Genomic DNA, 23,908 nt, shown 5'->3' on the forward strand with positions numbered 1-23,908 from the left:
CCCTACATATTATTTATTATTTATTTAGTGTTCTGTCTGACGACAGGTCCATATGAACAGGATCCTTCCATCCTTTTCTCGGACTGGGACCTGTTCATATACGTTCTTGGCAGATGATCCAGAAGTGGTTTGCCATTGCCTTCTTCTGTGTGAGTGTGAATGGAGTAATTGTTGGGATGCCACGGAGGAAAACTCCGTGTTGCCTAGACCACGGCCTTGCCCAACACAAGTTATAAATTCGGGCACTGCCGGGAATCGAACCCGAGACCCCAGGATTACAAGGCCAGCGTTCTAACAGCTAGACCACCTCATCTTATTATTATTTAGTGTTCTGTCTGACGACAGGTCCATATGAACAAGATCCTTCCATCCTTTTCTCGGACTGGGACATGTTCATATACGTTCTTGGCAGATGATCCAGAAGTGGTTTGCCATTGCCTTCTTCTGTGTGTGAATGGAGTAATTGTTGGGATGCCACAGAGAAACCGTGGAAGCCCCCGGAGGAAAACTCCGTGTTGCCTAGACCACGGCCTTGCCCAACACAAGTTATAAATTCAAGCACCGCCGGGAATCGAACCCGAGACCCCAGGATTACAAGGCCAGCGTTCTAACCGCTAGACATATTAGTATACTTTAATTTGCATTGAGAATTAGTCTGTCGATATCTTTCGTTGTATCCGTAGCCAAAATCATACAAAGAAGTACTCATAATGACAAAAAGAAGTGTTCAAATCGTCTCTGTAGACGTGTGATTCCAGCGTGACATGCCTGTCTAGTACGTGCTATGACGTATGCAGATGGCGCTAGAGTGTATTTGAGGAAACATCTTTCATTCTAGTTTGTACTGCAGACTTGTGATAGTACAAGGCATGCAACAGGACACAACACTTACCTGTATACAACCGTGTTATTAACTATCTGTGCATCATGATCCTGTGACCGGTTTTGTGTTATACGGAATGTAAAACCATTCTTGTTAAATGCGTTGAAATGATATTTTGCGTAACTGTACATTGGTAATGTATCGGTAACATTTACGTTATCAAAAATGTTAGTATATTTTGTATATACGCGTGTTTTTAGTGCCAGTCCAATATTACGTTACGTAATTATAGACCTGCTGACAAGCTGGGTGCTAAAAGTACATGTTTTTGTCTCAGTTATGTGCAAAAACAAGAAATGTAATAATTCAGTGCATTCCAATAATCAAGTTTATATTATTTGTAAATTAATGCATTAGGTAGTATATTTGCGTCATATTGTGAATTAAGTTAATATTTTAATATTTTCCGTCAAATCACAATTTTTAATAAGATAATAAAATATAAACGTTCCAATTTGTAAATCGATCATTCGATGCGGAACGTGAAATGATATTTTAAATATTTTATATTTTATTATCTTATTAAAAATTGTGATTTGACGGAAAATATTAAAATATTAAATTAATGCATTAGTTTAAAAGGAAATTATCCGACATAATATTTTATATCAAATGTCAACACTTTTCGAACCAATATTTTCCCGTGTCAGACCTTCTATAACGCTCTGTATTTGTATACGCAAAATACCAGCTTGAATTTCAGTCCTGACTCAGATGTGTCATGGCTTTCTTTATTCCTTTCAGGAAAATGCTGGGATAAATCTTGCAATTGGCCACTTTAAATCAAAAAATTCTCGCTGCCATATTATATAGAGTCACGGTAGGCTGTTGGGAACAAGACCTGTTACAAATTTCGTCAGGGCAGTTGGTATTCTGACCGAGATTTGAACCAGCTACCCCCAACTCAACTAGCCAGAATACATTTCGTGACATATTTCCTTATTCACCTGTGACAATAATCGATAGTTCCTCGTCTGGTTAACCGTTTCTGTGACACAGGAACGGTTCACGTGTTTTCATAAAACATGAAGGAAAGCGTGAATGTATGCACCGCTGAACGCGGTGGACATTTCCAACACTTCGTATAACATTTTCTTATTTCAATGTAGTGTGGTTTTTGACAGAACATGTCAGGGAATGGGTCGCCGGACTTTTTGGTCAACCTGTAGTACCTACAGGTAGGACACAACGGCCTTCTTTCATTCCTTTGTATTCGTAAGTAAGTTCTGTTACTTCTAATTTCATGCTACATGGTGTATGTAGTTAAAAGAGTTTTGTAAAAAAAGTACAGCTGTCCCACTGTACGCCATGTAGGCGCTTGGGGGAGAGGGGGTATAGCTCCTCCCTTTCTTGACCTCGGCACTAGATGGGGGTGAGTGGTCAGCATCACGCCCCGGCCGGCTTTACCCCCGGGAGAGGACCCCGGTACCCATTGTAGAGGAGGCTCGGTGGGCCCCAGAGCCGGTCTGGACGCAGAGGCTAGAAGAAAAATCCTCTGCCCCCGTCGGGGATCGAACCCCGGTCGTCCAGCCCGTAGCCAGTCACTATACTGACTGAGCTATCCCGGCTCAAAAGAGTGTTGTAAAGATACATAATAATTTTTACCAAAGGGATTAATGGTTTTTCTCAATGTACCCTGCCCTAAATAGATAACTACCGTCTCCTCCTGCACCATTCCCAATAAGCGTCGTTACATTAAGAACGAAATAATATTCAAACGTTCTTGCCTGAAACGTCCAGCAAGTTTGTCCTCGGCTGTTTCCGTTCCCAAGCCATTGAATCTCTACGAGTCTTTTGTGATCAGAATGACAATGATGACGTAACACACAAATATAGCCGCGTCATGTCACTAACACGTACATATTAGCGCCAATTAGCGACTTATTCAACAGTTGATGTCCGCCTGGAACAGAGACGCATTTCAAGAATCAGTGTCCTGCGGTTTGGTATGGGAAAAAAAAACATGACTGCGTAATTAGAATGAACTGTCTGGTGTCTATTACGTCATTGAAGATATGAGTAAGTCGTTGGCTATTCCTTGTACCACACTCAACCAGTTTCCTGTTGACAGGCGCATCATGCAGAACGTCTTGAAGTGCGTTGTTACCGTTGCATCGTTCCTGCTGCTCCGGATGATGCCAGTGTCTTCGGAGTGTCCAGAGTGTTGTACGTGTCGGAGTGGAACGTTCAGATGTCGGAACGCTTCGTTGAAGTCTGTACCCAGCAATCTGTGTAATGACACCATCAACATCGATATGTCGTTCAACAGTATATCGACACTTAACAACAATATCTTCGACAACATGCCTCTTCTGAAGACGATCTTCGTAAGTGATAATGATATCAAAGGTGTGGATCCGGACGTATTTAACCAACTGCAAGACCTGAGACAAATAGATTTACACAATAATAATATCGATTACATCCATCCAAGCCTGTTTCAGTATAACCATAAACTTTCCATATTGGACCTTAGTTGTAACAAAATAATACGTTTACGGCTTGATTTTAATTCCAATACTGAACTAAAGTTTTTTAATTTAAGCTTTAATAATCTTACATTTGAAGATCTGACCAATTTCCTTCCAGTACCCTCTCTCCAGGTTCTAGACATATCATATAACCAAATAGAGACCATAAGTGGTAAAGTATTTGGTGAGATGGTTAATCTAACACATCTGAATATATCTGGTAATCCCGAGTTAGAATACGACTGTAATCTAAGAACTCTGTTGACGTTGTGTTTGGAACAGAACATTAGCTGTGGTACTGATGACGAACAGTCTTTCAGAATGGTTGATAATCTGTACTGTGAAACTGAAGAACTGCCTAAGGCCATGTCGTTAACCCAAGACACGGACGAAATGTTAAATACCAGTGCCGGTACCACTGAGGATGGCGTGGATGAAGGCAGTGGAGTGGACGGAAACACAGGTATTTCGGATAATAGATCCAGTGAATTTAATTCCACTGAAGAAGTGTTAATTGAACCGACCATCACATCAAACGATGATTGGACGCTTATAGTAATTATTGTTAGTTCCGTGTGTTGTGTCGTCATAGTGATCACAGTGGCAGTGATTATTATACGTAACCGTAGAAATTCTCGCGAAGAAACGTCTGGAAATCTATCTCGCACAAATTCTATTGATTATCTCAACCAAGAAGATCAGTTCAACAGACGTTATAAGAATCCAAGAAACAACAATATTAAATTACGTAATCATTATGATCGTGTAATTCCTTCAGAGCTCAGTAGAAATGTTTTACAGTTTCAAGTTGGTGACACTGTTGCGGCGGAAGTGGTACGCGTTCCAAGTTTTAAGACTCGTGGTGTGGCAACACCGTTGAATCTTCCGGAAGAGATTTCTCCTGAAGAAACCAAACTGACTGTTCCTAACAGAAGAATTGTACCTCACCAGCCACAAATTAATTCACTGTCGCGTTCCAATGCGGCTTCTGTAAATGAGCATAACGAAACTGTTAGATCTGGCAGCATCAAGAAGGCGAAGCATCTGGAAGTAATTCGATGAGATTCTCAGTACGCGTTACCAGAGAAACGGGAAGTACCACCTAGACAGAGCTGAACTTGTCCCTATGACGTAATAATAACGTCTATTGTTTTTCAACTGTGGTTTGTAAACTGTGGTTCTTGGCAAAGACGATTCCGAAAACCAAGTAATTATATCAGCCTGCAACGTGAATACGAAAGCTTCTTATGTGAAATGCAGTGGCTCCTAAATGCTTGATAGTTATGTATAAAAACGTGTTTCTCACCGCATTTCTTGGGCTTGTCAGATAAAATCTGACACATCCTTCTCGGCGACTGAACTACGAGTAGCGGCTTCTGCTTCCTCAAGTTCAGAGGAAGGTGCAGCAGATAAAAAGCAGGAAAAATTGTCATATTTTCCTGAAGGAGCTCGCTTTGATTCTTGTTAAGTAAAATATCGAAGATGGCTCAGTTTCAGTCTCAAGATATTGCCTCGCGATTTTGAAAATCTGTAATCATTTAAGATGGCAGATGTCGCAGTTCAGTAAAGCACGTGGTTACGGACGACAACGACCGAAGTAAAGCTGTAGTAAGGATGATGAGCTTTTTATTCCCACCATCGCCACACCCAGTAGGTATATGGGACGAGTGAAACTTCGTGTCCAATAGGAAACGATGGAAGGTTTGAATGTGATAAAGTTGACTGAAACGTGAGGTAAGCTTCTTCATGTTGCGTTGTGTAAAGTAAAGTAAAGTTTGTCCCACTATACGCCATGTAGGCGTTTGGGGGGAGAGGAGGTATAGCTCCTCTCTTCCTTGACCTCGGCACTAGATGGGGGTGAGTGGTCAGCATCACGCCCCGGCCGGCTTTACCCCTGGGAAAGGACCCCGGTACCCATTGTAGAGGAGGCTGGGTGGGCCCCAGAGCCGGTCTGGACGCAGAGGCTAGAGGAAAAATCCTCTGCCCCCGTCGGGGATCGAACCCCGGTCGCCCAGTCCGTAGCCAGTCATTACACTGACTGAACTACGCCGGCTCCTCAAGAAGCTTTGCTCATTACTAAATTCGACACTACACGGATATAAGTGATCAGCTTCACGTTTCGGCCGGCTTTACCCCCGGGAAAGGACCCCGGTACCCATTGTAGAGGAGGCTGGGTGGGCCCCGGAGCCGGTCTGGACGCAGAGGCTAGAGGAAAAAATCCTCTGCCCCCGTCGGGGATCGAATCCCGGCCGTCTAGCCCGTAGCTAGTCACTATACTGACTGAGCTGTAGGCACAGAAACTGCTTCAGTTTTATGAGTACCTTAAATCAAGGCCTGTATACTGAACATTTCGGATGCCCGTCTTAAGAAATGTGAAAAGATAGAGCTATTTTAATAGTTCAAGCTTTCTAGGAATTTGGCTTTAGTTAAGTACTTAACATAATGAGAATTCTGGTTTGGTTGGTACATAATATGTTTGTATATGTAAAGAGGTGCATCATGGAATCGAAAAGACTAATTTTCCTGTTTCTGCGCTGGCCAATTTATTCCTCGTGGCCGAACGGTTGAAACTACTGAGGTGCATTCAAGGGAACACATTCATAGATGGACTGAGTTTGTATTTATAATCCTGTGCGCAACGATATGTCCTTTCGGTATTAAAATTTAGTATAAAAGCTAGTGTTAAGTTCTGTTGTTATTAAATTGAATTTTGTTGTTCGTATTTCTAAAATATTTTATGCTTTCGATATTTTGAAAGTGTAGGTCCATTTATTTTGTGAAAAGCTTTTAAAAATTATTACTCTCTCTCTCTGTCACATTTGAATAACACAACAGAAACATTGTTATTATAATAGATAGCGTCCAATCTTCAGTGGTGAATGCCAATATGGAACAGAATGGTTTCGGAAGAATGTTACAACGGGCGGCGCTGAGTTGGTAATAGTCGAAATAAATGAACGCGTCTGTAGGTGTGTATTGATCCATAATGCCGACGTGCAAACACGCGTCGTCTTACGAATAGTTTAGTTAATTAATCCGTGAATTCCAGGCTTCGTTTTTGTAGAAGTTTTGTCTTGTACTGTATTAAATTGGGTTATACCAAAGAATGAAGCTTTACAGGCGTTACTGCAATGTCTTCAATGTTTTAAATGAAAATAAAAAGTGATTTTAATTTTATTTGTGATTTTTATCGGTTTTCATTAATATGATAATTTTTCTGTGATAAATCCACTAATGTTCAGTAAACCTCCCTCCCCCGGGGACAGCGGTTCATAACCAGTAGTAGTGAATTGTTGTGCCGTGTTATCTCAGTCCGTCCGTTTATCTTCTGTCATTACGAACGCTGATTTTTTTTTATAAAAGTCAGTGATAAATTAATCCAACAGTAACCAGAATTCTACTATACTTCTTGAATACCACAAATTCCAGTAGGGCTCTGCGAACGTCTGAGATGACAGAAACTGTAGTATGAAATTATTGAAGAATTCTGACTTTCATGAAACGATAGTAGCTCGAAAATTATGTGAATTTGTGTGGAATATATTTTTTCCAAATATGAAATAACATTAGGAGGACTCGAAAATAACTTGTTATATGTAAATATAAGATTAATGAATCTTATTTGTCGAAATTGGTATAATAACAAATTCAGAATCACTCCTGCAATTGTAGAACGAATTATATTTGTTGTAAAATGAGAAGAGGTCAACCACACTGGAGTTTAAGGTTGTACTTATAATATTTTCATAAGGGTAATTCAGCTGTATAATTTTAGTTAATTTATTTGACTAGACTCTCTTTTAATGAAGAAAGGAAGAAGTAATTAAAGAATGTAGGTTTAATCAGTTTTTCCAAGGACTTATTGTGTTGCATAATGTTTCTCATTCGTGGATTTTATCATATGCTTAGAAACCTCTCTTAATGCATTTTTTGGCAATAACCTTTAAAAACCCAGTGATAACTATATATATATATATATATATATATATACACCACATATTTTACACAATAGTAACCTTACACTTTGCCACCGAGTGTATTTATGAGTTTTGTTGGAGTCTTAGAATAAACAGTGGTTATGTCCTTAAACAGTATTAAACAATGGAGACCCAATGTTTTGTTTAACATTTGAAAGGTTTATTTTTTCGCTTTGTGTGTTCAGAGGAACCTGATAGTGAGTCACTGCTTTGGGAAATAATTAATTAATATATGTTGTAAATGTAATTAATATTTCACATGTTAAATAAATTATGAATATTTATGAAATGGTTTTTCATTATTGAGTAAAACATAGTACGCGTTTTGATATACATCCGCCATATATTAAACCACCGTGTTCTTCCATCACACCATCGTTAAAGATAAATGTACCCACTGCTTCATAAAGCGTCATTAATTATACAATATAGTCGGGTCCACATCACTTTTATGTTTACCCATATAGTTCCTTTTTCCTTGTTCCTTTCGTTTAGTTATTCATTTCAACCTTTTTTCTTCCTTTCTTTTTTTTTCCTTTGTTTATTTTCCAGCCTCATATTTTCGTATTTTTACAAATTATTCTTTCCTCATAGCGTCATGCCAGTAAGTGGGTACGTACTTAAGTAAAAAGCAAAAAGGTAATTAATTGTTTTGGAGGGCTATTCGCGTGACAGCCTCTTTCAGACACAGATGAAACGTATCTGGGTGTTACGTCCACTCCACGCTCAACGGAAATACGGACCGAATCCTTCCTAGTCTCTCCCCCCATACTTCCGGTGTCCTTGCTCAGACATCGTTGCAGTCGTGCTGGCAGTTCGTTTCACAGCTAACCTGAGAATTATCTCTAATGCGTGGGTTTTTTTATTTTCTAAGATCTCCCTCGAGTGTATACGTTTTTCTCACTCCTTCATTAACACGAGATCCCGCGTTCAAATCTCGGCCCGGTTAACGGCTATTCCGAGGTTTTTCATGGTTTTATTCGGTCTGCCTAAGCAAATGTCGAAATAGAGCCTTAAACTAGGCCACGATCGCTTTCTTCCTTGCCTTTCCAAATTCATTATTTACCAATTATCACGTCGTTCGACGCGATATTTTCCGAGCTGCTTACCATAGATAAACAAATGAATCGAAGTAGGCCACAGCCATCTCATTCCACACGACATAACTGCAGTGCACACATTTCAGTGTGACCTCAAGTAACCAACCATTCAAGTTTCCGCGCTTTCATACCAAGAATTGCATGAAGTGAAAACATAAAAGAGGAGTGTTGTCCATTTGTACTTTTCATTTCGGAAATTACTTGTGTCTATGAAAGACAGCACTCAGGCTTCATTTTTAGTAAGTCCCCAGTTCGATTCTCGGTCCAAACACCAGCTATCCTGCCTGACGTATCCCAACTCATCCCGTGGTATCTGTACTAAAAATTACTCCTGCAAGAATCAAGGCAGATAAATGTGTACAGACAGAAAGCGTTAGGAATTAATGAGGAGGAGGACTACACCAGATTGAAGCACACTTTAGTCGAACTTGTTCTCGATTAAAGTAGTCTTGTTATATAAATTTAAAACTGTCGTGTAAATGTGGATTGTGGCTTATTGAGTTATGATGTCATGTGTTCTCGTTAGTTTCCAACATTTCGGATGAACGAGTCGCCACCATCTTCAGGGCAGATATGAAACCGGAAACTCTACGTTCCTCCGAATCGTTGATAACCATCTACAAGACTAAAAGGCCTCAAAACTGAACGAAGCACAGTCCACAATATCACCGCCTGAAGACCTGTCTCAGCGGGGTGCAGAGGGTGGATCAGCACCTTGAACCTGTCAGACTGCAAGCTGTTTTGTGCGCCCCTGTGAATCCCAGGCTCACACCTCGATTGCTACTCGGGCTGCATATTTTAGAGGGGGAAGCCGCAATGGAATGGTGTTTTGTTGTTGATGAGGCTGGGGTGAGTGAAGTAGTGGGAGAGCTTTTGCTCAAGCGAAAAGGGGAGGGGGGGGGTAATGGACAGACGCACTCGCCGACCCCCCACACAACAAACCCGTCTTGGAAGAAAGCTGTATTCTTGGAGAAATTTCCATCTCTTCAAAAATATGTTGCTTTTATGTGACGTTTAAAAACTTAATTTTTCGTTGGGATACCAGGGAAGTTTAATGCAAGGGGAAGGGACGTTTTCTGTGCGTAATTCTGATTAAACAGAAGAAAGATGGTTTTCTTCTCTCTGTATGTTCTTTCTGTTCATACTGAAGAGCACGTTTTGCGATTCTGTCAGTGTTCATTGTACTTAAGCCAAAAATTCCTAACCTCTGGACTTTACTAAGGTGAATGGTGAAGAAAAGTTTCACCTATGATTTGAGGTTTTCACTGCGGTGAGTATGAAGATTTCTGTCTTCTGGGTTGTTGCGATGTGTAGTCTGGTCGATGTTTACCAACGTTTCAGAGGTCATACTGCCTCCGTCATCAGGGCGATTCTTAGTATGAAGATTTCTGTCTTCTGGGTTGTTGCGCTGTGTAGTCTAGTCGATGTTAACTAACGTTTCAGAGGTCATACTGCCTCCGTCATCAGGGCGATGAGTATGAAGATTTCTGTCTTCTGGGTTGTTGCGCTGTGTAGTCTGGTCGATGTTAACCAACGTTTCAGAGGTCATACTGTCTCCATCATCAGGGCGATGAGTATGAAGATTTCTGTCTTCTAGGTTGTTGCGCTGTGTAGTATGGTAGATGTTTACCAACGTTTCAGAGGTCATACTGCCTCCGTCATCAGGGCGATGAGTATGAAGATTTCTGTCTTCTGGGTTGTTGCGCTGTGTAGTCTGGTCGATGTTTACCAACGTTTCAGAGGTCATACTGCCACCGTCATCAGGGCGATTCTTAGTATGAAGATTTCTGTCTTCTGGGTTGTTGCGCTGTGTAGTCTGGTCGATGGTAACCAATGTCTCAGAGGTCATACTGCCTCCGTCATCAGGGCGATGTGTATGAAGATTTCTGTCTTCTGGGTTGTTGCGCTGTGTAGTCTGGTCGATGTTTACCAACGTTTCAAAGGTCATACTACACAGCGCAACAACCCAGAAGTCATAAATCTTCAAACGTTTCACGATTTGGCAGAAATGACAATGCTTATAGAGGGCTATAACGCTTCTACAAGTGTTTATATAATGAAAATATGCATCTAAACTAATTTTATTGATTTGTCTTCTGTATGTGTTTTTTGATCATTGTAAACCTTCACCAAGTGCAATATTTCATTTGAGACATGAGATGTGAAACAAGAGGAAAGGAAGTAGGAAAATTCGTATTTCAGGGACATTAATACAGAGTATTATTTCTTGTGGTTTAGTCTTATCATCCCAGGAAACGAACTGACACGTATGTTATAAGCTGTGTGGTTTTGTCAGTCACTGGCAGTGCTGTCCGGGGATGGACAATTTTGTGTTGCCCAAATACTCGAACAGCGAGTAAGAATCCATTCCGCAACTTACAGTAGTAATCAGTTGCACTAGTTAAAAGATCTGTGTGGATTAGAAGTATTGTCCGCCTCAGTTTTCAGTGTTGCACACCATAGTGGTGATTTTCGCGTCGATCGCTACGGCTTGATTTGTACAATGGGACGGCAGAGCATGTATTCGCCAGTTAAAAAACATGCTTCGCGACTGTGTTCGCTCCATTGTTACGTGTACACTGCTCAAGCTGGAGAAATGTTATTTTTTATGTTAGTACTGAGCAGAGCATGCGCACAGCGTGCCGTGCTAACCACCTTCCTTCGCGTCTCCCCTTCCATTAGGTGCCAGGTTAAATGACGTGGACATTATTAGGAAACCCTGCTGTGGTCTTCGATCGTATTTCTGTGTATTCTTTATACAAAGTGCACAAGGTGAACGTAAATAGATCAGGTCGTGTCAATCAGTCATTATTCTTGTTATAGGCTGTATCCAAAATTACTTTACGAATTTAAGTGAATGTTAATATTGGAGATTCACGCAAAAATTCATAAGATTTGAATTTTTCTCAGCGGCGAGAAAAATGTTGTTCTGGCTTTTGGTGCCATCTAAACTTGCAGGTAGATGACAGTTTTTGGGACATACATACCGTCTCTAGCCTTGAAGATGCAGACGGTATTCTTCTCCGAAACGCATACGAGTCAGGATCGTGCCAGTACCCAGAATAAATTTAAAAAGTTCAAAAGAAATGTTAATGCTGATTTGTATAAATACGTTGTAATCGTGTAGTTTGGGGCGCCTTGCTCATTAATTACGTTTAAAACGGTATGTATAACGGAAATTTATTTTCAGTAATCTTTGTAATGTTGACAGACATTTCGGATGGCCAGAGACACTTACATAGCAAAAGTGATGATAGTGTGTTCGACAACTGTTAAGATAACATCTAGGTCTGAATACAGTTTCAGAAACATTCTGCAAAATATTCAGCCCAGCAGAGTCTGGAACTCAGGTCAGATGAGTAAAATTTAAAGCAAAGTGTGACCATAATAATGGTGCATTCTAAAGGGATTTAGTAAGTATTTCATTTGATGTATAGCTCTCCTGAAAGTTTAAATACAACAAATATTGTTCCAAGAAATATTTTCATGAAATATTAATTTGTTTTGTCGAATCTTAATTTGAAATGAAAGCACTTATTTAAAGTAATGCTGATTACTATTTCTCAAGTAAACACACCCCTTACGCTAGGCGTTATTTTGCACTGCCCTTTCAAGATTCGCAATGGATGTTTAATATAGTCCAACTTCTCTACTTCCTTGCTTTAGGAAATACCTTGGTGCGTCAGGTTTAGAACATTTGCGAGTAGATTTCAGTTTGAATTCTCTTGAGAGTTGTTTTCCACACCCACATTCTCTTTTGTGGGAATTTGAAATGCTAATTGTAAAGCCAGTAGAATCCTCAGAGTATATCCCTGTCTCAGATCAATACAACTGTGAGGTTGCGGGGGTGACTTCTTTCTTGTGGAAAAAGTGGCATAAGTCCATTGACATTAATATTCTTCTTAATGTTGGTACCGTTGCTTAATTGTAGTCTTTGTTTCATCCGCGAACAAACATTACATTTATTATAATAATAAAAGTAGTGTAAATGTGCTAAATTCGTATTAATATGTGAATGTCAATTAATATCGATATGATTTTATGGAAATTTGTTCGTCGATATTGTTTCTCGTACCGATGTATGGCGTAGTTTCTTAACAGCATAAAATTACTCATAATTGTTCCAGAGTATTATAAACCTTTGCATAATGAAACATAGATTAATCTTGAAGTGTAGTGCTAATATAGATAACGTTCTACGATTAAGATTGGAAGTGTTAATATATAGAAACGTGAGTCTGAACTGATAAAACAATGTGATACTAATATAATCGTCGATACTGATACTGAACTTTATATGAAAAGGCATTTGTGGTCAAAAGTCAGTTCAGACTCAAAAAAGAGCTGAGGGTTAAAAAAATAAACAATATTTTTAACACGTCTTTCCAAAAAGTGCATATTTTGTCGTTACGACAAGGACTTCTCTGTTGGCAAGAGTAATTTTAGTTAGTAGCCGTCACCGAGTCGCGTGCTCCACGGAAGGACTATGCAGCGCGGGTTTGTCACCAGCACGGCGCTGCTAACTTTGGTACTCCGCGATTTATGTTGCAGTGTTGTACGACTTTTAACTTCTACTGTAACCTATATTTCGTTTTTTTATATTTTCATTTATGTGGGCGTGTTTATTTATTCAATCAGTATCAATTTCTTTCTTTCCTTACTTTCTTTGCTGTATTCTTTATTTTTCGTTCAATCTTTCTTTCATTGTCTCCATTTTCTTATATTTTTATCTTTATTTATATTTTCATTGTATTCTCCCTTTCTCTTTCTCTTTCTCTATTGTTTCCTTTTCTTCTGTGTGCATGCATGAGATGTTTCTCGTTCAGTCGCCATCATAGAAGCCGTCTGGCTTATTCTCATTGATGGCATTGCCGTCCGCTTTGCACAGGTTCAAGTATCGTTGCCAAGACAACGCTCTGTAGCCGCCTGGGAAGGAACAGGAATGTAATTGTGCTGACCTCCAACTTCTTGAACTTATGGTATAGCTACTGAAATACCACGCTACCTTCATGGAAGATGTTAGTGGTACTTCTGTAGCTTATCGTTCAGTATTTTCGAAAGTATAATTCAGCAAAGGGAATATGACAGTGTGATTTTACATTGAAAAGAATACCAGGGTCTCCGTATAGCGTAGAACACGTTGAGTACACCGAAGAATGAAGATCCCATGAGAATATTTTGACATTGAATGAAATTTTGTTTAAAACCAAAATTTTATTAACAACACCCCTTTCCACACACACAGACCGTTAACATTAAATGTTAAATTTATTACACTTGAGCATGAATTCTTTTTTGTAATGCAAACATTTGTAAAACGATCTAACTTGGGCGCAATTTATAGTGTCCAGGCTTCCGCCTTTGTAAACTGGGCTGACTAACGTGAAGTACAGCCTTTCATTAAGAACATACATAAACCTAAACGAAGCTTCCTTGTCGAAAAATTAATCAGAGACCTGTATCTGGGCACAGAGACAGAAGTTTGTGGCGCGAATTTCGTTCGCCGGAAACAAAGGCGAACAAACTTGATTGGAATTTTTTTGAGAATGATATTTCCGAACAATGTTGACAATCACTTGATGTCCAGACCGAAACTTCCTTTCAGAAACATTTAGTCTTTCAAACAGTAAGTTTGGTTTTTATGTTCTTTAGACACGACAGTCTTTAAACATTACCAGAATTATTATATTTAACATTGTTCATTGGACCATTCGACACGCATAATTAACATTTTAACGAAAAATAATGTTTCTTAACTGAGGATTAAAACTATATAAAATAATTAGTGAGATTTTAATAGGTCACCTTTAGTCATTAACAATGTATAGATGTTCTGATGGAATTTTATTGGTTTTTGTAGAATAATGTGTACCTCAAAAGTTTAACTTGTTTGTGCTATTGTTCCGAAAATCAGAATTGTATTTGACCTTGTATCGTAAAAAGAGAAAAACAGCGTATCATTTCCTTCAGATTACAAGAAAACATTAGTGTTGAAGTCATTACATGGTAATAAACATTAAATCCATGTTTTACGCCCGTCTGTAAACCAACTCCAGCAAATGCCTTGCGACCACAGAACCGTCATTGTATCCATCCGCGCGGACGCCATCAGTAACTCAGAGTCCATTTTGATGATTGTTTGTAGAGCTGTTAGAGACATAAAGACGTGTCAAACCGCCCCCAGCTGAGATCGTTTTTATCATTTCCCCGTTCCCTCCACCCGTCCTATTTACTTTCTACCGACGAAAAAATCTCTCTCGTCATATTCCAACCCATCATTTTAGTGACGTTTCGTTTGTCAGCTTCAAACAGTTCATAAAAGAAAATAAATGGCGTTAAAAAGTAACGCTGAACAGAAATGAAGAAAATAAATGAGAAGAAAACTTGTTTGATATCAGTGAACGTGATTATTTTTCTTCGTTTTTGTCTTATCATTTATTTTTGCGCACTGTGCACTTTTCTCAGAGCCATAAAAACAAGAGACTAAAATGCTATTTATTTTATAGTATTTAGTGTTCTGTCTGACGACAGGTCCATATGAACAGAATCCTTCCATCCTTTTCTCGGACTGGGACCTGTTCATATACGTTCTTGGCAGATGATCCAGAAGTGGTTTGCCATTGCCTTCTTCTGTGTGTGAATGGAGTAATTGTTGGGATGCCACGGAGAAACCGGGGAAGCCCCCGGAGGAAAACTCCGTGTTGCCTAGACCACGGCCTTGCCCAACACAAGTTATAAATTCGGGCACCGCCGGGAATCGAACCCGAGACCCCAGGATTACAAGGCCAGCGTTCTAACCGCTAGACCACCGTGTCGTATTTATTAATCTGGTAACATTTTAAACCCGCGATTGTGCAGTCCTGCAACTGTTTCGTTTACAGGAAATTTGCCTATTGTATGAACTGAGCGCATTTTTTGGCAGGAGTGTGCCTATGGAGCGGGTAAACCTGGCAGTTCCATTCCTCTTGTCAGATCCTATTATAAAGATACCACCACACTTCATTGTCACTTAATGATCAGAGATGTATCCTGTGGTTATTTGAAACGGTAATATGAGACACTGGTAAGAACGTAGGATGTTTTGACGGGTGATTCAATTGGAATAGTCGTGGGAGTGGATGTTCTGCATCAGACAACATGTAGAGGCCACGACAGAAATGTTCTTCCTTCTCCTTTCAAAAGGGAGCGGGGCAGAAAGTGTGTAGAAGCACGCAGGAATACATGTTTCGTGTTTCAAATGGAAGTTGTAAAGAGTGTTGTAGGGCTGGCATAAAGGAACGGATTTCTTTTGATTCTGTTTCTATTCACGTTTGAAACTGCGAGCCGCTCGCTCGCCATTTCCACTTCACCTTTTGTTTCCGTGCCGGGAGGGGAAGGAGGAAACTCATGCACAATCATTATGTTGTGGGCCTTACGTGTAGCGCCTGCCTGTGTTAAACAGGCGAACCTGTATTGACAAAAGACCCGAGTTCACGGCAAGAGTTGTATTCTGAAATGACAGCCTCGAAAGGCGTAAATGTACTCAGATTTCGTATACACATTTTCTGAGTGAGTTATTTACGAATTTGTGCCGCATTAATCATGAAAGTAGTCTGTTACCCAACACAGTGGCATTAATAAAACTGAAGAAGTGTTTTGTTTGGAGTTCACTAAAATTCCGAAGGTGTTCTTTACGACACATCTCGGTTGGCGACCTCAGCAAGGCAACGAAGGGAGTAATAAGTGCAACAGTACAGTAGTTAAGATCATAGTTGCAACTATGTGATCCAAGGTCACTTTTGTCAGTACCGGCAAACATGGACGGGCCCATAGTTTGTCGGTTGTAGACTAATTTAGGGTAGGACCTTCTATTCCTGAGATGGGAAAAGATTCGTTCACTTCACGCATCAGCCTCTTTGAGCTCGGGGGATGTTTCCTCGTTACCAATCGTGGAAGTTCTGGGCAGCCCCCAGAGAAGGTCGGGACTTGGTGGAGAATAAATCCCTGTCCCCGGCGAAAACTGAACCCTGATCATTTCATTATACTCAATAAGCTATTTTGGCTTACGAGCACAAATACAGATTTTTCGATGACTTGTAAAGCGCATCTCAATTCAATTTAAACCAGTGATAATTAAATATGAAGATTTAAACGAATTATTAGAACTTTGAAACTTTCTGATAATTATATATGGCATCTGCTTTAACAACCAATAAGTGTTTTCTTATTAATGTGTTTCGTATGATTGTCAGTGTAATCAGGGATTATTTTCTGAAGCAGCATTAACCAGGCGATCTTTGTAATGGTGCAGTGTTGTTTTCTTTGCGGTACGAACTAATTCATTTACTGTTATTTAGGTAGCCTTCGTATTTAAAGGGTTAATCATCAGCTACGATTCTGAGCAAGTGTTTGAATTGGAGATTAGTTAATCAATATCGGTATTTAACAGAAATAAGGTAAAGATGCATGCAGTTCGTATCACGAGAAAAATCGTGCAATCTGATGGACATTTATCGACGTTTCAGAGACGCTTACTGACTCCAGCAGGCATAATTGCAGCCGCGAGAACCTCAAATCTCAGAGAAATAAGAGTAGATTACATTTTGGAATTATTGCTAACACAGTTCAGAATCATTCAACTTTCTGTTCTTTATCTAAAACTTTAAAAGTTGAATATGGGCTATAAAATTATACTTACTGGCTGTTGTTTTGTATGGACTGAAAATTAAGCTCTCGCTGATAGGAATATAGAACGTTATTTGAGAATGCAGTGCCGAGGAGAATATGGAAACTTGAAATAGGGAAAATAACAGGATTATGAACAAAATGCATAATGAGGAGCTTCACAAAATAGATATGGGGCGATCAAATGAAAGAGGATGAGGTGGGAGGTGAATGAAACAAACTTGGATCAGATGAAAAACTGATACAAAAATTTTTGTCGGAAAAGGGATGAAACCACGTGGGACTTTCCGAATCTAAACCATGTAAAAAAATTTTTTTTTATTTGAAATCATTTGATTAATGTACCCACAAAGCGTGTCAGTCTTGAATAATTTTGCATGCGTGCGTAGTGCTTCCATTTGCCGGTGTTATGAATGCGTGGGGATTTACATCCATTCCATCCAGTCGCCTTTACGAGGTGATGAGTAATCAGCTTAAGCGGGTGGGCGAATTGCCCCCGGAACATATTGTATAGGAGACCCTGAGGTTGCGGTGAAGTGAGAAACAACTGACCTATGCCGACTGAGATATTCTGCGCCTGTCCTCAGTTGTAAGGCAAATGCAAGGGTAAAATTTAAAACGGGCACAGCCCGCCTACCCCGAACCCTACAGGCCTTCAGCCATAATGATTCCAGCTGTTCGTTTCGTAAGCAGCAATGGTTTAGCCTTGCAAGAAGCCACGTCTTTCGTTACCGCCGTCAGCTATTTTGTTGACTGGTTGCTCTTCCAGGGAACCACATACCGATGGTCTGATCTGTTTTCAGTTAAACACACCTGCACGGGGATCGAACCGACACTATGGAACAGTAGTAGGTAGAAATTGCCCTGGGCATCAACTCAAGGTCACATCACGGCCCGGAATCCACCACCAGCGCAGCGTTGCCATCTTTCTTCGGAAACTGAGCTACACTCCCTCGCTGAAATCTCTTGAAACCTGAAGATTAGAGAGAGGAACACGAAGGCACGGGTTACTTATCTCTGAAAATCATGTTCGGTCAGAGCTTCAGGGGTTAATTGGACCGGTAAGAACTGTACTTTTCGCCAGTCAGTGAAATGACTAGATTACGGGCTGGTCGACTGGGCCTCGATTCGTATCAGGGCAGGATTATTCTTTTTATAAAGTCCAGACCGGTTCTGGGGCCCAACCAGCGTCCTATCCAGTCTGCACCGGGGGTCCCTTCCCCAGGTTAAAGTGGCTGGGGAGTGACGGCAATCACTAACCTCCATCTAGTGCCGAGGTTAAGAATACGCGGAATTTCGCCTCTGCTCCCCCATACGTCTGCATGGCAAAGACTCCTTTACATTTACCATTTTCATTGTTGCACAAGTGTTCGAAATAACCTGTTAATTTCTTCCGGTCGTTATGTGATTACTTCAGAACACGATCGCTTCATTACAAATTCTTCCCATTTTATCTCTAAAAATCATCCCATCATTCTACACCACGTAATTTACGCACTCAACTGATGATATCGTAACAGGGAAAGCAGATATTTTACGACCTGAATGATTACCAGCCTCTTATTACTTACTTTCTTGAATTAATAGAATCAAAACCGTCACATAATTTTCCTACCGTTTTTCATTCAAGCGGTCTTTTAATTCTTGAATCTCCGAATCAGTTAGGAACGGAAAACAAATCGCACAGCTTCCTTACTTGTAAGAGTATCATCTGTCCCTTAGAAACTATACGTGGGCCCTCATAGAACTCGCGTGTTAGACTCGAAATCTGCAGTTTGAATCTGTAAAGAAGATTTCCAGTAATTGTGCAGTTGTGGATAACAGCCACATCTACCCCTTTCTCTCAGGCCAGGATGGAATTGCCACGCGAATTATTGGTACGATGGGGTGAGAATAATGCGACTCTGTGGAACGGACCCATTCGCCAGTCGAGTTGCCAGAAGATGTAGTAACTTTCTGGAATTCCTTGGTCTATTAGCCTCTAACTTTGAACAAGCTCTTTACGTCTGTAATTACCCAACTTGAGCTCAAGGCTCATTTAAATGTAGCTTAAAATTTATTCTGCAGCAATTTGTTAGCACAATAAAAATATTTGGTTGTAGTCACGAAAGAGACCAACAAATGGTTTGTTGGGGCCTCAAGACCTTTGTTGAATTTTAGGGATCCTAGACGACCGGTTTTCGATTCCTGGCTTGGACCGGCTCTTGGGCTCTTGCACTATTCCATTCAAAATCTGATAATGTTGACCGGGGCTTGTAGACGACCATCAACCTCCTTTATCTTGGGCAAGGCCCTGAAAACACGGGGCAAAACCTCGATGTGTTCTGTTTGCATTCGCGAATTGGTGCTTAGACCCGGGGGTCACTTTGCGTAGGTAAATAACACGATTCTGTCAGGGGTGTCCCACACGTGGCAACGCAGCGAAGAGGTTAGTGGCCCCGAAGCACGGCCAGCTATTGTTCGTTCGTACATTCGTCCATCCAACCAGTTTCTAGCCGCTGTTGCCTCAGTTTGTCTTCAGGGATAAGACAGCGAGTGGACCACGTGACATCTGCAGATATAATATTCAGTTGTTTTTGGTGTTACAGTGTCTTGTTTGCATTGCGCCTGTTTGCGGTAGTTGTGAAACACGTTGAAACCGTTAAGTGTTGTGCTGGTAGGTCCTTATAAGAGTTTCCAATCACAATAGCGTCGCTAAAACACAGATTTCTTGACGCTTTGAAAATAGCGAGGTATTCATGCATCACGTTTGTGTCATCACAGAATCAATTCTGTGAGGAAGAGTCCTTGAAAAGCTTATTGTTGCTCAACTGGTCAGTAATTCCCATCTTTTGTGGAACGTGAAGTTTGATTACCGTGTCAAGATCTCGCAGCTGGTCTCGATACCAGGGGTGCACAAACCACGGGGCCGGATACTACCCGTGAAAAGGTTAGGTCATGCCCGAGGTGTTATTCGGAAATTGGCTTGTAATAGTGAGGCCCTTTCATTGAGTTTCACTTTGTCACACATAGCAGGCGAAAAAAGTGTGTGCACTGGAATCGTATTAAATCGAGATGTTATTGTATATGCACGTCTACCATTTAATATGACAAGTCGAATAGACCTGGACTAGATTAGATTTCATTCATGAAAGAAAAATCAGAGTACAGAATATAATGTCCGCATTAATTAATAATAATACCGATTTGAACTATGTTTAAAACTTGTTAATTGTGTTCAATCAACACAAATAATTCACAATTCTTTATGTTTTCTAGCTTCTGAGTAGTGTTAGATGATGATGTGGTTATGAATGCTATCCCAATACAAAAATCACATTCAGGATATTCGATCTCTGTTCTCGTTCTGAGCGATTCCCAAACATATGTATAAAAAACACATCGCTGTGTTCAACCTGTCCACTGATTTCTTAACCCAATCCGATTAAGGTTTCTATTGTTGTCCGTATAACCGTCATCCCGCATTTATCCGTTCAGTAATTGTCCGTTTTATTTGGTCCTTTCTTCTGTTCGGATTGTTTTACGAAGATTTGGAGAAAATTACACAGTAAGAAGCTTCGTAATTTATACTGTTGGTCTGATGTCATTAGGATAATTAATCAATAATAATGGGATGTGCAGGACATTTAGCATGGCATGGAGAGACGAGAAATGTACGACATTTAGGTCATGAAATCTCACAAGAGAAGGCAATTTGGGAGATCAAGAACTAGATGGGAGGACAATATTAAAGTGGTGTGTGAAAGTGTGGACGAGATTCAGTGTGTTTGGGATAGTGTCCATTGGATGACTCGTGTGAACACATGTGGTGATGATTTAGGTTCCCTAGAAGCAGCTGAGTAATTGTCTGTGATGCGGGCAAAACTACTTTGGTCCTTCCAGTAATGGTCATTGCTTTTTTCCGATCTGATAACACTTAATTGACGTCGTATCAGTTAGCATAGCATTGTGCATCTTTTGAATATACAAGACCAAGTGCGTAATTTGTAAGTCAGCAACTGGGTTCAGAATAAAAGGCAATGTAAAGCTTCTCTGATGACAGCAACAAACATTCGAGTAACAGGAAAGGGTTGAAGGGTTGAGGCTACAACATCGCTTAGAAACCTACTCTACGTTCTTCGGCCCTGAAGACAAAGACTCCCTACGAGTTCACCACACAGGGTCCAACTGCAGGGACTGAAGAGCTGGTTGCAATTTGTTCCATCGTTTCCGTAGTGTAGCGGTTATCACGTGCGCCTCACACGCGCAAGGTCCCCGGTTCGATCCCGGGCGGAAACATTTTTATACACACACATTTTTAAATATATATATTGTTCATAATTGTTTTGGAATCTTTTTCACTCTTCCTATATTATTATTTGAATTATGTATATTATTCAGTTTTATAGTTATGCAAGAGAGATTGAAGGTTTCTGGGGCGTTCAACCGTGAGAATGGAGTGTCATTATCCATTGTTTTGGAGTTTCTCTGCCTCTGTCTTCAAGAATTGGTGTTGGCATTGCTTTCAAAATACATGAAAAAAGCTGCTTCGTTCCAAGTCATATCTCCAATATACTAAAATATAATAAATTCACCCAACCAAGGTACATAATTATAAATGAAAAATGTCGTGGTTTTCACAGTCACATACGGATGGAAGAATTGAAGTCAGAAACAAACAGTTCATTATCAGTTTTATGAGTAAGTGTGTAAGATAACTACTCATAGTTCTAAGGTTTTAGGGGAAGGGGACTGACAATGCATAAGGTAGCAACAAATATCTTTCAAGATTGGCTGATATCCACATGAACTTACTGCGTTTTGAAAGGGATTCATTGGTTAAGAGAATCATTATCATCACAAAATACTGTTTGTTATTCTTAACCAGTAGTCAGAAGGCCAAAAGCTGCCAGCCTCCGTGGCGCAATCGGCTAGCGCGTTCGGCTGTTAACCGAGAGGTTGGTGGTTCGAGCCCACCCGGGGGCGACTTATTTTATTTGTTGTTTATATTGTTATTAAACCAATTTGGTCTTGCAGCTATGGAAATATTATGTAAAAGTATTCCTTTTTATGCAATATACAACCGAACAGTACATACTGAAGGTGCGGACCATGAACGCGTGCTCGGCGACGTCGCATACTAGGAGCTGAAAATTTTTGACGTAAATACGTCTATATTTTAGGGTCAGTGTCATTCGGAAAAAAGTGAAACGAAAAAGTGTAACTGCATTGTTATGTTACCTTGGAAACGTCAATTGTTTACTCGGCATTATTGTTACCTAGGAAACGTCATCTGTTTACTTGGGTGGGGGGTGGGGGGGGACAGATGGATTCAGAAAATCGTGAGGGAGCAAGCATCGAAAAGTTCGATATGTAGAAACGGAGTCAAGAAACTTTATATGAAGCTGTTCTATTCTGTGAGCAATTATTTTCTGACAAACAGTCTAGAAGAAAGATAAATATTAGATTTTAAAACTTCCGTTCATGTTGTTCACTGTTGGTGGTAGGAACTGTACAATGTCTTCGTCAGAGCTGTTTAGAATGCCGTATTGCAAAGAACGCACGTGGAAACTCTGCGTACCCCGAAACTGACTCCATCTTTTGAATAGTGCCCTCTTCAAAAGGAAAGAGATTATACAGACAGTAAGCTAGATTATTAAAATTAAGACTTCCATATTTGGTATCAAGGTCACGTGTGGGGAAGTGGTATAACTGTTAAAAGCAAATTGTTTGTACAGATGTCAGACAGGATGTATGAGTCATGTACCACTGTGTGTTGAACCAGACTTTACACGGCCGAGTGCCACTACTACGGACCAAACTGAGGCATTATGTCAGAATGCTAAACGTACGTCGAATAAATTGCAATCTCTGCGTTGTTTCGTTCGGATGATTAATTTTCTGAAGCGTGTTTGTCTTCTAGATAAACGTGTAAGAATTCAGTTCCTACGTAAAAAAGGAAAACACAGCACAACTCAATTTCAAATATAAGCTTCTTAATGTAAATAATAGCTGTTCATTCCTAGTTTTATTTATTTAGTGTTCTGTCTGAGGACAGGTCCATATGAACAGGATTCTTCCATCCTTTTCTCGGACTGGGACCTGTTCATATACGTTCTTGGCAGATGATCCAGAAGTGGTTTGCCATTGCCTTCTTCTGTGTGTGAATGGAGTAATTGTTGGAATGCCACGGAGAAACCGAGAAGCCCCCGGAGGAAAACTCCGTGTTGCCTAGACCACGGCCTTGCCCAACACAAATTATAAATTCGGGCACCGCCGGGAATCGAATTCGAGACCCCAGGATTACAATGCCAGCGTTCTAACCGCTAGACCACCGTGGATTATTCCTAGTATCATATGAAATCTAAAAGTGGGTGTACGCTCAGTGGGAAAAATACAGAGTTATATTTATTTTTGATTTATTAACACCGCTTTCAGTAACACAAACTGTATTTTAAAGCGTCCAACGTTATGATTTAATAAACAATGAATTAAAACTAATGTAGAAAGAGGCGGTCGTTGCAGAATTGAAGATACTACTCCAGCATTTGCCTCAAAAAAAAAGATATCTCTGTCCGTTGGTGGCTGAAATTGAGAATAATATGTGCTGCACATGGTGGTAATGAGAAATGTTTTCAAAATTTGTCGGTACAGCTCAGTGGAAGTGACAACACGTGGGCTTAAATGGGTGTAAAGATTATTAAAATTTTCCTTAAATAAATATGTTATGAAATGTTCATTAAATTGAACTGAGCCTATGGCTCGCTTCTATTCGTTTATATTCTTGCCTTGCAGGGTCCATATTCTGATAACAGAGTACGTATAATGCACTTG

General features: G+C 40.2%; 2 protein-coding genes and 2 non-coding genes across 16 annotated transcripts in view; all 4 read left to right on the forward strand.

Moving 5' to 3' along the window:
• Positions 1 to 23,908, forward strand: part of LOC110836395 (serine-enriched protein) — a 201,857-nt gene that overhangs the window by 142,442 nt on the left and 35,507 nt on the right. The window contains exon 1 of one of the 10 annotated variants that reach the window (XM_087357068.1): positions 18,043 to 18,156. The exons of 4 other annotated variants lie outside the window; for them this stretch is intronic. The gene's annotated coding sequence lies outside the window, so the exon portion shown is untranslated. Of the gene's footprint in view, positions 1 to 18,042; positions 18,157 to 19,579; positions 19,752 to 19,815; positions 20,025 to 20,626; positions 20,983 to 22,413; positions 22,492 to 22,533; positions 22,718 to 23,908 lie in introns of those variants that run through there. 5 more of the 10 variants (XM_087357062.1, XM_087357066.1, XM_087357067.1 and 2 more) reach the window with 5 other exon arrangements.
• On the forward strand, positions 832 to 9,865 carry LOC110836397 (uncharacterized). 4 transcript variants are annotated; one of them, XM_022077543.2, is made up of 3 exons: positions 1,409 to 2,061; positions 2,955 to 3,210; positions 8,958 to 9,865. In XM_022077543.2, exons 1-3 carry the CDS (start codon positions 1,925 to 1,927, stop codon positions 9,006 to 9,008), a joined length of 444 nt encoding a protein of 147 aa, XP_021933235.1. In that variant the 5' UTR covers positions 1,409 to 1,924; the 3' UTR covers positions 9,009 to 9,865. The 4 variants fall into 4 exon arrangements, with proteins under 4 accessions (XP_021933233.1, XP_021933235.1, XP_087212926.1 ...); XM_022077541.2 differs by lacking the exons at positions 1,409 to 2,061; positions 8,958 to 9,865 and adding an exon at positions 832 to 1,050 and having other exon boundaries at positions 2,955 to 7,620; XM_087356800.1 differs by lacking the exon at positions 8,958 to 9,865 and having other exon boundaries at positions 1,422 to 2,061; positions 2,955 to 7,620.
• TRNAV-CAC (transfer RNA valine (anticodon CAC)) lies at positions 21,301 to 21,373 on the forward strand. The gene has a single exon. It is a non-coding gene; the product is annotated as a tRNA-Val (tRNA).
• On the forward strand, positions 21,987 to 22,060 carry TRNAN-GUU (transfer RNA asparagine (anticodon GUU)). The gene has a single exon. It is a non-coding gene; the product is annotated as a tRNA-Asn (tRNA).

The sequence above is a fragment of the Zootermopsis nevadensis genome, unplaced genomic scaffold (genome assembly GCF_977971745.1).
Source record: "Zootermopsis nevadensis isolate Lab colony 2312 unplaced genomic scaffold, Znev_1.0 Znev_ptg000028l, whole genome shotgun sequence".
NCBI lineage: Eukaryota > Metazoa > Arthropoda > Insecta > Blattodea > Termopsidae > Zootermopsis > Zootermopsis nevadensis.

What these genes read in the sequence shown, in the direction of transcription:
- LOC110836397 (XM_087356800.1), top strand. Translation starts at nt 1,925, where the DNA reads ATGTATGCACCGCTGAACGCGGTGGACATTTCCAACACTTCGTATAAC. An exon ending in TCAACCTGTAGTACCTACAG is followed by an intron (nt 2,062 to 2,954) that starts GTAGGACACAAC and finishes TCCTGTTGACAG; the next exon opens with GCGCATCATGCAGAACGTCT.